Source organism: Barbatula barbatula (genome assembly GCF_947034865.1).
Source record: "Barbatula barbatula genome assembly, chromosome: 10".
Taxonomy (NCBI): domain Eukaryota; kingdom Metazoa; phylum Chordata; class Actinopteri; order Cypriniformes; family Nemacheilidae; genus Barbatula; species Barbatula barbatula.
Genome location: NC_136773.1, coordinates 10,799,596 through 10,813,070, shown reverse-complemented (window position 1 = coordinate 10,813,070; position 13,475 = coordinate 10,799,596). Strand labels below are relative to the sequence as shown.

At 38.2% G+C, this 13,475-nt stretch overlaps 1 protein-coding gene across 4 annotated transcripts in view; it reads right to left on the bottom strand.

Moving 5' to 3' along the window:
- The window catches only part of kirrel3b (kirre like nephrin family adhesion molecule 3b), a 171,921-nt gene that overhangs the window by 53,891 nt on the left and 104,555 nt on the right, over positions 1-13,475 (bottom strand). For all 4 annotated transcript variants that reach the window (XM_079465454.1, XM_079465455.1, XM_079465453.1 and 1 more), the window contains exon 2: positions 3,835-3,984. In XM_079465454.1, the coding sequence (XP_079321580.1) occupies positions 3,835-3,984 (150 nt within the window). The remainder of the gene's footprint in view (positions 1-3,834; positions 3,985-13,475) is intronic.

Below are 13,475 nucleotides of genomic sequence, written 5' to 3'. Positions count from 1 at the left end.
CCTATTGAGGAAAGAGTGGCAGATGATTATGGTGCAATGTGTTTTATCTGCCCACATATGGCTTTTAATTTCTCTAAGTGAGTGGGAGACAGAACAGAGGCAGGATAACCAAAAAACAAACATTTAATAACCCATCAAAACAGTCTGTGCCCACATCGCTTACTGGACTGAAATGTTCAGCGTTTTTGAAAGTGCTGTTCTAAAGGTTACACGTATTGTGATGCTTCTAAGAAAAAAGCTATTATGTAAAAGGTCTATGTTGACTTTGTGCGATGTAAGTGGTTTGGATATGTACCTACTGTACATGTGACCCTATATATTGCACATAGTCTGATTTGCTGATAACGAAAGCCTAAAAACACATTGTGAAATGAAACTTTTTTCTTCACATTTAAAAAAAATGATCAGAGCTAACTTACGTTATTTTACAGCCTTGTATCCTTAATAGTCTCATTTTTATTTCAGAACAAAGACTCTTAAATAAGGGGAAAGACACTCAAATGGGACACCACTGTTAACTCTCTTGAGCTATTAAAGAGAAATCTCTGAGCAATAAAATGTCCCCTAAGGACTATCGGATTAAAACTCAAGGCCAGTAATGTTGACCGTAACCAAATCAAGTACTGTTTACCGTGGCAGCCAGTCAAAGCAAGTGAAGCAAACAGAGGCATTTCAATGGCCATTGACTTGCTTCAGTACCGTGTTTATTCTTGATGAGAGACGGATGGTTTTATTGCAGCAAGTATTGCCGCTTGATGCCTAGCTGCAGATCTTGAGGTCTTATTTTTCTCAGATGGATACAGAACATGTGCACTGGCTTCTAAAGGCACTCCTGGTTTACCAGGCGCTATGACGTCTGGGTAATAACTAGTTATATATAAACTGCTAAATAATTGTTATTAAATTAACTAATCGTACAGGAATAAGCTTGTGCATTAACTACTAAATGTATACGTTAACAAAAAATTCAGTTTTGAAAAATTTGAAATTGACAAGGCTATATTTTTACTCCAGCACGCGATATCGATTTGTCTTAATTCAGTTTTACATTCAATAGTTAGAAATCATCAAGGATTTCTGTATTAAAGTCCGATTGGACTAGCGTCACTCCTTCAGTCAAATAAACAAACGATGATAAACTGATCTAGAAATGACATCCACCCACCTGTAATATTCAGTATTCAAGTGATGTCTTAAACCCTAAGGCGCCAGATGCATTTCATCTCTTCTCTGGACATCTCTTAAATGAATATCTCATTATATAAATCATGCATGCCCTACAATATGCCCAAGCAATGCACGGCAGAGGCAACCCACATCAGGCAGAGCAAACATTATAAAATAGCCCCATTAGAGCTAATGAATCCATCAGGACAGGATGGGATTAGTCTTCATGTTGGATCGATGGAAGGGGAGAGGGCCGTGAATGAAGACGTGACGCAGTGATTAATGGTCGAGCAGATGAGCAAGTGTATCTCCCTGACGCCTCAGACGGAGGAAATGGTCAAGAGAAACTGTATTAATTACATCCGAGGTTATAGATCTCTTTCATCCTGTCTGGTTCTTAATGTCGTGGCTCGAGAAACCACAAATCGGACACATTTGGTAAAATGGGACGTTTGACGTCGATCTCTGACTTACTCTGGATTTTTTTACACAGAGTGTTGCCTTAATGTGAGAAGATCGATGTTGCTTTTGCTGTAGTTGTTTACTATTTTTGACGAGTATTTTTGCATGTTTGTCATGTATTTATCATTTTTCAGATTTGATCTATTTACCCCGTTCTCTTCTTTCTCTGCTAAAATGTTTTCTGTAAAGTTGAAGAGACTGTGCAACAATTCACTCTGTGAAATGCGCTATAGAAATAAAACTGAATTCAAAATTTTATCCCACAAGTTGGGCCTATGGGACACTGAAAGACACAGTTAACCGAAATATGAATTGAATTGATTCTCAAAGCATTTCATCACACCGTATGTCCTTCCAAACTTGTTTGACTTTCTTTCTTCTGCAGGAAACACAAGAAGATATTTTGAAAACTTTGGTGACTAAACCAACACTGGGCCCCATTGACTTCCATTGTATGGACACAAAACCACGTCGCAAAAGATCTTCTTTTGTGTTCCATATAAAGACATACACAGTTTTCGCACAATAGGAGGATCTACAAATGTATATTTAGTCTTGCACCAGCAATCTATTTTTTATCTATAGATTTATTTTATTTTTATGTTTGCAGCAGCCTTGAGCCCGCAAGCGAGAAGACCTCAATGAAGAATGCGGTGGCGATAAGAATCGTCGCTCTTTCGTCTGCTGATTTATAAACATATTGTTTGAGATTTCTCATTTTAATCAACGTCGTCCTCAACTGAAAAACTACTAAATGAGCCGCCGCCTCTTGTGTGAATAGCTGAGCGGGCTGATATTGAAACGCGTTGCGTTTGTATAAGCTGTTGTACTCCCCTCTTTTTATGTGTGCAGCTGCTAGCTTGGAGTACAGAGTCGTAGATGTGTCAATTTTCTTTATTGGACGCAGCGTTACTTGTTGACGCATGCAAGACTGATAAAAGGAGCAGCTGTGCAGAGTTTTATCCCGTAAAGTGTCATTCATGTCAACGCTTTGCACTCCGCCCCGTACCCTGTGCTTGCTTTTAAAGCGCTCTTTTGTCTGAAGCACTGGCTCTTGGTATCTCAAAAAAATTGCATGTTGTAAAAAAGAGAGATGGAGGGTGCATGGGACTTCATTGAAATTCTTCACGGCCCTCCAAGCGTTGGCCTGCCATTGATCCACATAAAGAGCTGGACGGCGCTCTTGACTCGGATCGGGTTGGCCCTCGGCTCCCAGCCGTGACTGTTAAACTACAGCTGATGTACCGTTAAGTGTGGTTCTCGGTCTCCTATCTCATAATCGCGGGTCCTGCAGGAGCAGCACCATGATTGCCGATCCACCCCACCTTCGACTTTATTCCCGTTTGACCGTTATAAAGCCCTTCACCCACTGTTTACACTGCTGTGGACCGGCTCCCAAGAGCACGATGATGACAAGCTCCCGAACGGGTTGGATTTATTGAGACTAAGTCATCTTTTGGGGTTTAATTAAAGACCACTATCAGCGCCAACAAGCCACAGAGAAGCAGCCTCTGAAGGTCAAAGACAAACAGACCTCCGATCTCCACTGGAACACATATTTATATTTACAGATCAACCCAGCGGATGTTTTTAAAGAGGTCAAGTGGGCTTTGAAGTTTACTCTTGTGTGACATTTCATTGCAAGCCAACCCTGCCGGTATCTAGACTTTTGTTGAATCTTTCAAAATGACCGACCTGTTGTGTTCTAACAGGAATTCATACATCTAAGAAAATCCACAGTAAATGTCATAAAGGGTGACCAACTGTTTCAGACCTTCATGAATATAAGTTGATAACATTCGGTAGTGGGTTTTATAGTTAAACAATAGAGGAATCCAATGATTGTTAGCACAAATTTGCAATTAGCTTAGCAAAACAAGCAGCACTTTCTATTGGGGAAGAGTCACACACTTAACAAGCTATTAGACAGTTAATGTACTTAAAAGGTTATATTTTAGTTGCTCTCGTTCTTCTACGTCGGGCACCAAATGGACAGTTTTTGAAAAAGCAATTACACCCCTAGCTTAAACTTCTGCACAAAAGTCAACCTTAATTATAAAACACCTTGTTTAAAACCCATTTAGTTGTAAGAGCAGCCAATGAGGACTGGCTGATAGTCCAAGTGTAAAATGCAATCAATTAAATGCTTTTCCCTTTTTCCAACACTTTTGTCTGGTAGATTTTGTTCAGAACTTTGTGTGTTACCTGAAAGGTCCCTTCCGACGCCCAATGCGAGGCCATCTTTGATCCACAGCACAACGCCGTGGTAACCAGGAATGGAGCAGGGCAGCGTAACCAGCTGGCCAGCCACCACCACCAAGTCCTGGGGCTGCTGCGAAAACACCGCCTCAACTCCTGAAACGACAAAGATAAAGAAAGTTAACCTTTAGTGCTTCTGCTGGCACCACTTTTCCAGTTCGTTGTGTCTCTTTAAAAGCTCAGATCCATTATGAAATGGTTTAATGTTACATGACCTCATTTGGAAATTTTATTCAAAGAAAAGCTCTCGAGAACTTAAAGGGTGATTAAGATGCAATGGTGAAGTGCACTTAGGGCCTTTCGTCAGCCTGTCAACGGCACACAGAAAAAATACAGAACACAAAACGAGTGAAGGTCTAAACTCTTTTAGATATGAGTGGCTGGAGAATGCTGTCAGCAGGAGGTATCTGATGCCTCTTAAAGGAGGGTGTTACAGATATAAAGGGAATTAAAGCTAAATAAAAGTACCATAAGAAGTGTCTTCTGAATGTGAAAGGTCCTCTCACAGTACTTAAGGGAGTGTCAAGGTAGGTTTTAGGATAGGTGCTAGTAAAAGGTTTGGACATGTGCATGTTCTTGTGGTGCCTATGGCTTATCGGCATTGTCAGGACATCATTTCACCACTGCTCCAGAGTCACATTCACATCTGATATTTACAGCGCAGATTGGCTCACAAAGAAAAAGAAATAAGCACCTAAAGCTCAATGCCCAGGAACCTTAATGTGCACGTGCCAGCTAAACAAGTGGGATGCAAACAGACATCCACGATGATTTTTGTTCTCATTTTTTTTAGATAAATCTCTTTTGAGTATGTTCTGCCTTTGCCCCAGTTTAGGGGTGGGGCTTCCTTCATCCCCCTTTTTTGATAATCTTATTTCTTTTCATGAATCACATTGTACAAATGAATATGAAAACAACCACATTGTAAAATAGTTACAGCACATTTGCCACTGAAATCAGTTTGGAGCTTTCATTTAAAATATTCAAATTTGTTCTTCTGCCATTTTATTATGTAAGTGCTTATTTTCTTATTTTCTATAAACATTCAATTTAGTTTCCGTTTTTATTTTTGTTTCAGTCAAAAATTGTAACGCCTCAAATAAAAGTCATTTCAGTGAGGCGATATTCCGTTTTGTTAAATTTTTCTACTTATTTTTAGGCCAATATTTATTTGATATTAAAACTTCTAAAAGCATTCCAAAGTGCTTTACAAAGAGATAAACAAATAAACACATTAAATACACAGGGTATGATAATAATAATAACAATAACCACATACGAAACAATTAAATAATAATAATAAAGAAAACAACAAGAATAAAAATAAAATTCATTTGAAAATGCACTTTGTATGCCCGTGAATACCAGTGTGTCTTAAAGGGATAGTTCACCCTAAAACTGAAAAATCTGTCATCATTTACTTACCCTGTTGTCATTTCAAATCTGTATGATTGTCTTACTTCTGCAAAACACAAAAGCTATTTTGAAAAATGTTGGTAACAGAAAACCGCTGGTCCCCATTGACATTGTAATGCTTTTGTTTCCATACAATAGAAGTTGGGGACCAACGGTTTTTGGTTACAAACATTTTCAAAATAGCTTTTGTGTTTTGCAGAAAATGACAACAGGGTGAGTAAATGATGTCAGAATAATTATTCTAAAGGGGACTATTACTTTAAAGCAGGATTTAAGCATCTGTACAATGGCCGAAACAGAATCATTCCAAAACTTCAATTATTTAAGAAATGTTTTAATAATTTAAGCTTTAGCAAACAATCATAACCTTGGGTCACACAAACTCTCGGCTCTGTGTAAACTATAAACTCTAGTGTGTCTGTATTATTGGATGCCAACCTTTAGAGTTACAGAAGCAACATGCCTGTGGTGTGTGTTCTAATAAGTCAGACACTATCATGTTCTCTGGTTGTGCAAACTCAGCCAATCGCTTTTAGCATCCTCAGTACGATTTCTGTCTCCAAATCGAATCTAGTTACAAGACAAATGTGCTCCATTTCAAACTGCGACATGTCAAGGGGGGAACAAATCGCATGTGCACTCATACGTGCTCAAGAATACAACGGTTTGACATATCAGCTATCAATATTGCATTGAGCTGTCTAAGTGGAGAGATGACGGGTATCTTGCTGGCAGTGCTGTTTAATGGAGATCATGTTGAACTGTGCAGCTCTCCCTGGTGTGTGGCTATCTAAAATTGGAGAAGATGGCTGATATTTCTCATTCCATTGTAAATCTCAGTGTACTAGTTAATCAATACTCATTTACCACCCCCTCCATATCTTGATGTGTGCGTGTGTGTTTCTAACTTAGTTATACTTTACTGTAGGGATGTCAAAAGTACTGCCTAGTCGATATTATAATAAAAAGTTAAACGCCAATTCTAGGTTTTCTGTAGAACTTGGATAGTGTGTACTGTCTGGCCAGCAGTAAGCACATATTGTGCACATGGTCATTGTGCATGAACTGCCGAAATGTTTCTTAGGCAAAATGATGATAAGATATGTTTACATGTGCTGTATAGTATAAAGCAGTGGTTCTTTAACTTTGTGTTGTAAGCCCACTTTTGCATCCCCTTGTGTCCCCCAAAATAAAGACTTACAATCTTAAACTTAGAATTTTAATCAAACAAAAAACTTATTTTTCTGTTTTTTAAATATTTTTTCGTAAAATGCCACAAAAACTGGGCCCCTCTGAATCCATCTTGGGGGAAGTCATTTATAAGTATTTTAAGTATTTTTTTGATCTAATGTAGCAAAATACATGTAATATAAAATTTTGGTTAATTTGTGTAAATTTTTACTATAATTTTATGACAATCTGCTTTTTTTCAGTTTGTGTCTATGTAGTGTATACACATTTTACTGTTTAGTTAGTTGTGCAAACGTATATGAGCAAGAAATGCTAATATCCACAACTATGACATTCCTTGATTGATGTTAAATTAAACACGGGGCGGAAATAATTAATGTGTCAGTGTACATAAAGACGTCTTTAATGTTACGAATTCCATGAATTAGTAAACAAATCAGTCATACCTCTGTCCTGCCTGCAGTTAATGGTGATGAATGGCTTGTTAAAAGCCAAACACGAGTTCACAGATTGATTTATACAAATTCTCCCTGGCGGACACCAACGTCTGCAACCCCAACAAGCCATTATTAAATCAACAACAGAAAAATGCACTCTGAATTCTTACAAATTTATTGGGCTCTTCATCTTTGAAGCCTAGCAGGCTAGCCTGCACAACAATGTGTTTTTCACTCGACCTATCTTTCTTTCTGTGCTGCCGTGAGCTGCTTTATTTGTAGGAGCATGTTTGTGTGTATGTTTGCTCTGATAGCGCTCTGTATATTACTCAGGTACGCTGGCTTTAGACTGATGAGTTTATCTCGCTGCTGTGTATCGCAGAGTTTTGCTTCCAGGTTTCCGTTTGCCTTGTCATGTTCGAGGAATACGGAGTATAGAAGAAAGCTTTCTCTTTCTGAGCTGCCCTCATTTCTTTTCGGTAGCGTTTTTATCCGAATAACACATTTCATTTTTAATTTAAGTTCTATGTTTCTCATAAATTGTCTTCAAAGACATAAATGTAGATGGTATGACAAGAAAGTATGACAACTGTTGGCATGTGAGGCATACAGAGCTGTAAAGAATTTAATAAACTTATAAACTTAACGCTCTTAAACTCTTATAAACAGAAAATAAACTTTTCTGAGTCTGAAATTCTGAAACTGAAGGAAATCTCAATTTGTGCTCCACCTTAACTGGTTCATGTCCTGGAAAACCCTGCTGAAAGCAATCAAAACCATTAAAGAAATAGTTTTTAAGGGACTGGTTTGTGTCATGAATTCGAACATCATAAGTAAACCTCAGACAACAGTATAAAATAATAAAATGTCCAGTTCAGGACACCTTTAATGGAAACTATAATGGTGTCTACTGGTATGGGATGTATTCTACTGGTGGGGTGTTAAATCCTACTGGAATAATGCACAAAACCCGCTACTAAAAACTATTCTGTAGTGGTTTTTATGTGAGTTTAACATTGGGTTGTAAGAGTATTCTAATGGAAACCATTAGAATTTCTGTGATGGTTTCTATTGGGATTTTGCGTTTTTTTTTTCACCAGAGATGAAACTTTAAAATATCTCAGATTTGTGCAGTAATTGATGGACCCTTCTGCTGTTATTTTTGTTAACCTATGACAGCTCCTACTTTCCTCAAAACCTCAGTACCTCTGTCCAACAGCACGACTGAGTCTAATGAAGAGATGGTTGACCGCCTCTGGATTGATCACAACACACTGTGAGTTACAATGAGAGTAAATTATTACTGTTAATAGCTAATAAGAGAGGAACAATTTACATGAAATAAATAGCTTCTTGCCACTTTCACAGACTTCACAGATTTCTGGCTTTTACAAATCAACGCGAAGTTCTCTGGTGAGATTTTCAGGCAAGTCATTTCCATCACATTCATGCACACAAAATTTCATGCATGTTCCAATTTTAACAATGCCAGGGTAGTGGAAACGATAATTCACTAATGGATACAAAGACAAGGTGTTTCCTCACTCAGACTGTATATAGCATTCATTGGGATTGATATAAATAAATGGATAACAATGCCAACCGTTCTTACATTGCTTCTGCCAGTACTGTTAAAATCAGTTTCTCAGATTCTGTTTTCTGCAGAAATATCTAAACATCCTTCATTACCAAGCTGAAAAATAAAAATAAATACAATAGAAAATGTAATGGTTATAATAGAAATGCTATTGGTTGTAATGGAAACTATTATAGTGTCTATTAGTGATGGATTCTATTGGTGTGGTTTTATCTGGCAGAATAATCCTATTGAAAAAAAACACACTACCAAAATGAATTTTCTAATAGTTTTATTGGAAAAAGCTAATAAAGAATTGGTATTCTAATTGGTATGTTACTTTTGAGTATTTTTCTTACACCATTATTTTTCTTTATTTTGTACACATATAGTTAGTATGAACCTCACTGAATATTCTTTAATTTCTCTAAATATAATAATAAAAATTATTATGTTCTTATTTATAATGAATTTATATTATTATATTTGTAAATGTATTTTCTTGCTGGAAGTGTACACTTTTTGTCTAAATGGTTCCATAAACAACGTTTAACATCCATTCTTTGGGTGAAAAACGGTTCTTCATATTATAAATCGGTAAGAAAGAGCAGGTTCTTCAAAGAACCTTTGGCTGAAGGCTTCTTTGTGGAACCAAAAATGCTTCTTCCATGGCATTGCTGAGAGGAACCTTTTAAACCTTTATTTTTAAGCGTGTAGATGTTATTTAGCACCTCCTATGGCTATAATGCATTGAAACATCACATACACAAAGCGTCAAATCACACTGAATCGTCTCTCAGTGTGGTCCGAATGTATGAGCATCAAAAAAGTGAACGGTTTGCTTTGGGAGGTTAACAAATCCCTTCCCGGTAATCTTTTTGCAGTGCCGCACCACCTGGTGAGTCCATTCGGACAGCTAAACACAAGCCTGTTTTATTTCTTCCGAACCACCTCAAGCGACAGAAAAACACATGTAGGTCAGCCAAAGAGGAATGTAGAGAAATAGGTAAAGAACAGGAACGGTTGACTTGGGGGGCCTTAATCCATCGGAGGAGTTCACTCGCATTCCGAGCTCAGCGAGGCTGTGGTCGCATCTGCTATTGTTCCGCTTCGATGCTCAGCCATTCGGCCTTGGAGCGGACCCTTCCTCCATCTCCCCCTCATCTTCTTCACGTTCAAACCTGCCAGCTGCGCAGGCAGTCGTGCATGGAGATCAGTGAGGTGTAGACAACAGATTCCAACTCTCTCCCTCATATGCCACTACCGCTTCATAATACCCTGTAATACTTCAGGTCTTCCGAAAAAACAGAAATGGACAAGCAGGCAATCAAACAACAACAAACAGCGTCTAGCCGCAGAGAACGTTAATGTTTTGCTGATTATGAATGATTAATGCCGTAATGTTCGCAGCACTGGTGTGATTCAGGTTCTGGCACTGGAGAAACAACGCTGATTGTCTTTATAGATGTCTTGTTTGCTGTCATAACCAGAGCAAAAAGAAAATGATTCAAGATAATGTAGCAAAGCGGCCTTTTGAGGAGCAGTGAACCGGACAAGTAGGGTTCCGCCAGTACACTGAGTTTTTGAGATTCAAATGTGTTGATATTCATGCCCATCTTTACTTGAGATCTGTCAGAGAGGTCGGTCAGCACTGCAGGCGATACCTTGAGGGGCTATTCTTCCTCCAGGTGAGTACAGACACCACAGTTCATTATACAGTTTACCAAATAAACTCTCTATTTATGGAGTTTTACTGTTTTTACAGATTAAAATAAATACAATAAAATTGAAATAAGAACCTTCTACTGTTTACGGTTTCTTTCTGGAACCCCAGCTGTCGGAAAATGTCTTTTTACGGTTTCCACCTCCTTTAATATCTGTGTTATGACGTACCAAACTGGATAGAACTGTCATAACATTTTAATCAACAAAGTAACATCATTATACGTGTCGAAGTATCAAGATTAAATTCGTTTAGGCTTGGCTGTTATAATGATGTAGAACAGATGGGGCGGAGAGTGCTGGGCCCACAGCAGAAACATCCCCCAGCTCACAGGTTAGTTCAGCTAGCAACAATGTGCACTAAAAGAATATGTCGGTAAGTGTCGGTTGTAATTGGATAATAATATAGACTCTATCTGTTCCAATAGTGTTTATGTGATCAGCATTGGTACTATTCTTAAAGTAGATGTCCATTATTATTTAAGTTAAAACGCATGCTTCTATAATAAGCTATTAGTTAACCTCATATCTGGAACGGGTTGTTCTGCCAACGCTCAAGAAATCTACAATAATTACTTGCATTGTTAGTTGCGAAATGACGCACTCTATGTGCAACAGTCAACCACAAACTTCTGCCGTGTTCCCTCCTCTACTATTTACACTTGTTCTTCACACCTTGACAAGGTTCAGCAGTCCCTTTAGACAGACAGGATTATGGGTATGCCTGTTTAAGTGAGGGGAATAGACAGACTCAAACTGATGAGCCAGGGATCATTACGGTCTCTGTAATGTTTTCATCTCACTCTGTGGTAATTTGTTTACCCTCCAACAGCGCTAGCAGTCCACAAACCCCTGCTCTATTTCATCTGGCAATAACAGAGACGTGACAGCCCGGCGCTCTCGAAACTCACCCTCTGTGAGTCACGGCAAAAATGACTCTCGGGGCAGTATGGCATAACCACTCGAGAACACTAATCAGTGGTTTCAAAGCAACTCTGCTGGAAACACACACACACACACACACACATCACACAGTATTACCTTTCGCCATCCGTTTCCCCAATTCCTCATTTCCTTCTGGCCGACAAGTGCGTGTCTGTGTATTTAGGGTATCTAGCCTGAAATGGTGAGCATGTGTGGGCTAATGTTGCTGCCACGGCCCGTATGTGTGTTCATTTGTTTGGAGAATAATCTAGCCACTCTCCATATAATAAAAGTTAATGAGGACTGGGGCCGCAAACTCCAAAGTGAGGACAAAAGCATCATAAAAATAGCCTGAAAGAAGTGTGTATTGGTCTTGTGTGAGGAAGTGAACTGATTCACAGATAATTCTGCATTTCGGGGGTCTATTAACTGCTGTGACCACATCACTGAGTGGTCATTTACACTACACCGCTTTTTTAAAAACTAAAACTGATAAAACTTAAAGCGCTTTAGCTGTTCATTTACCAGACAAATATGCTATGATTAAAAAATGGCTTTCAAAGTTTTCGGACATATTTTCTTTTTGTAAAGAACAAACACACATTTGTGAAACGAGTGATACATATTATGTGTCATTTGCAAAGTGACTGGTCCGGTATGAGTAATAAAGCATTTTTAGTATAGTCGTTGTAAGTTTAAAACATTTTTTTGAATGAATGGCTATTTTTGTGACATCATTTTGAGAGCTTGGCTACAACATCAGCCTACTTTTTCATTCTACTCTATTATTTTCAGTCAGTAGTCCATTTTATTTGGAAACACATCACAAAACCGGTCCCAACTTTCAGTTCACATGGACTTTAAGACCTCTATCCGTTTCATTTGTGAATAAATCATTCTGATCAATTTTATTCATGATTCTTTAAAAATATATTAGACAATCGTTTGTTTATGAATCGTAGAGTGCTTCTGTCAAGCACTCCATAAAAAAACATATTTGATTATTATGGCACTTTTATTATAAGGATAAAGTGACCCGGATATTCTTCCAAAACTAACATTTATTTTACAGAATAAAGCCATACAGGTTTACCACCCCTTTAAGCTTCATCCTCTATTCATCAGCACCCATGGCATACTGGAAGTGTTCATTCAGCCAATTGCACATGTAGGCCGTTTCCTAATCCTGGCTGTTTATTACCAGGACAGAGTGCCATATTGCTCCCAAACTAATTACAGAAGATGCAGTCGGAGTGATGCTGGGTAAAATAACAAGTCATCGTACACTAAAAGTGCGGCCTCAGTCAGGAAAGCCCATTGTGAAAGACGGATTGACAAATTAGACCCGTACCTGCTGGCTCACACACAATATTATTTGAAAGAATAATAACTTGCACATCACTGCTGGAGCTCAACTAATACAGACTGTGGGAGCAGGGCAAGCCCAATGATACCCAATCCGAATGCTACCTGATTGAATTGCACCAGTGTTGACTGCCAGATCAATCAACTCTGTCTCCATAGTCCCATCCAGTGAATCGAGTGTTTATCTCAACATCATCTGCTCTGCATTATGCCATTCATTTAGAGCATTAAAGGAACAGTTGCCCAAAAAATGATGATGATGATGATGTCATCATTTACTCACCCTTGAGTTGTTCCAAATCTGTATACATGTCTTTGTCCTGACGAACACAAAGGTGTTTGGAAGAATGCTTGTCACCAAACAGTTCTTGACCACCATTGACTACCATAATAGGATCAACTGCTTTATACATTTCTTTGTTCCGTTGAGTTCAAAAGATGATATTTTGAAGAATGTAGGAAAGCAAACAGTACTGGGGCACTATTGACAAATATTGTAATTTTTCCCACTATGTTGGTCAATGGTGGCCAAGAACTATTTAGTTACAAGCACTCTACTAAACATATTTATCTCTGTCTCAAAGAAATGTAGATTTACATTTTACATTTAGCAGACGCTTTTATCCAGAGTTCAGGGAGCAATATTACAATATGTGCTGATACAAAGTTACTAGTGTATACTAATGTATACAGTTTTAGAACAACTCAGGGTTAATACATGATAACAGAATTCATTTTGGGGTGAACCGTCCCTTTAAAACAGACTAACGTCTCAAATTAGACAAATCTGTTTCAGGTATGAAAATAGACAAAGCCAAGTACAAGTAGTAGAAAACAATATTTACCCAACGACAATTGTGAAGTAATCAAAAACAGCTCTTGATCCATTCCTTATTTTTTGTTGTCGACAGACTTAACCCCTCATTTTCCACATGGCCAGAACGTCTTTATTTTTC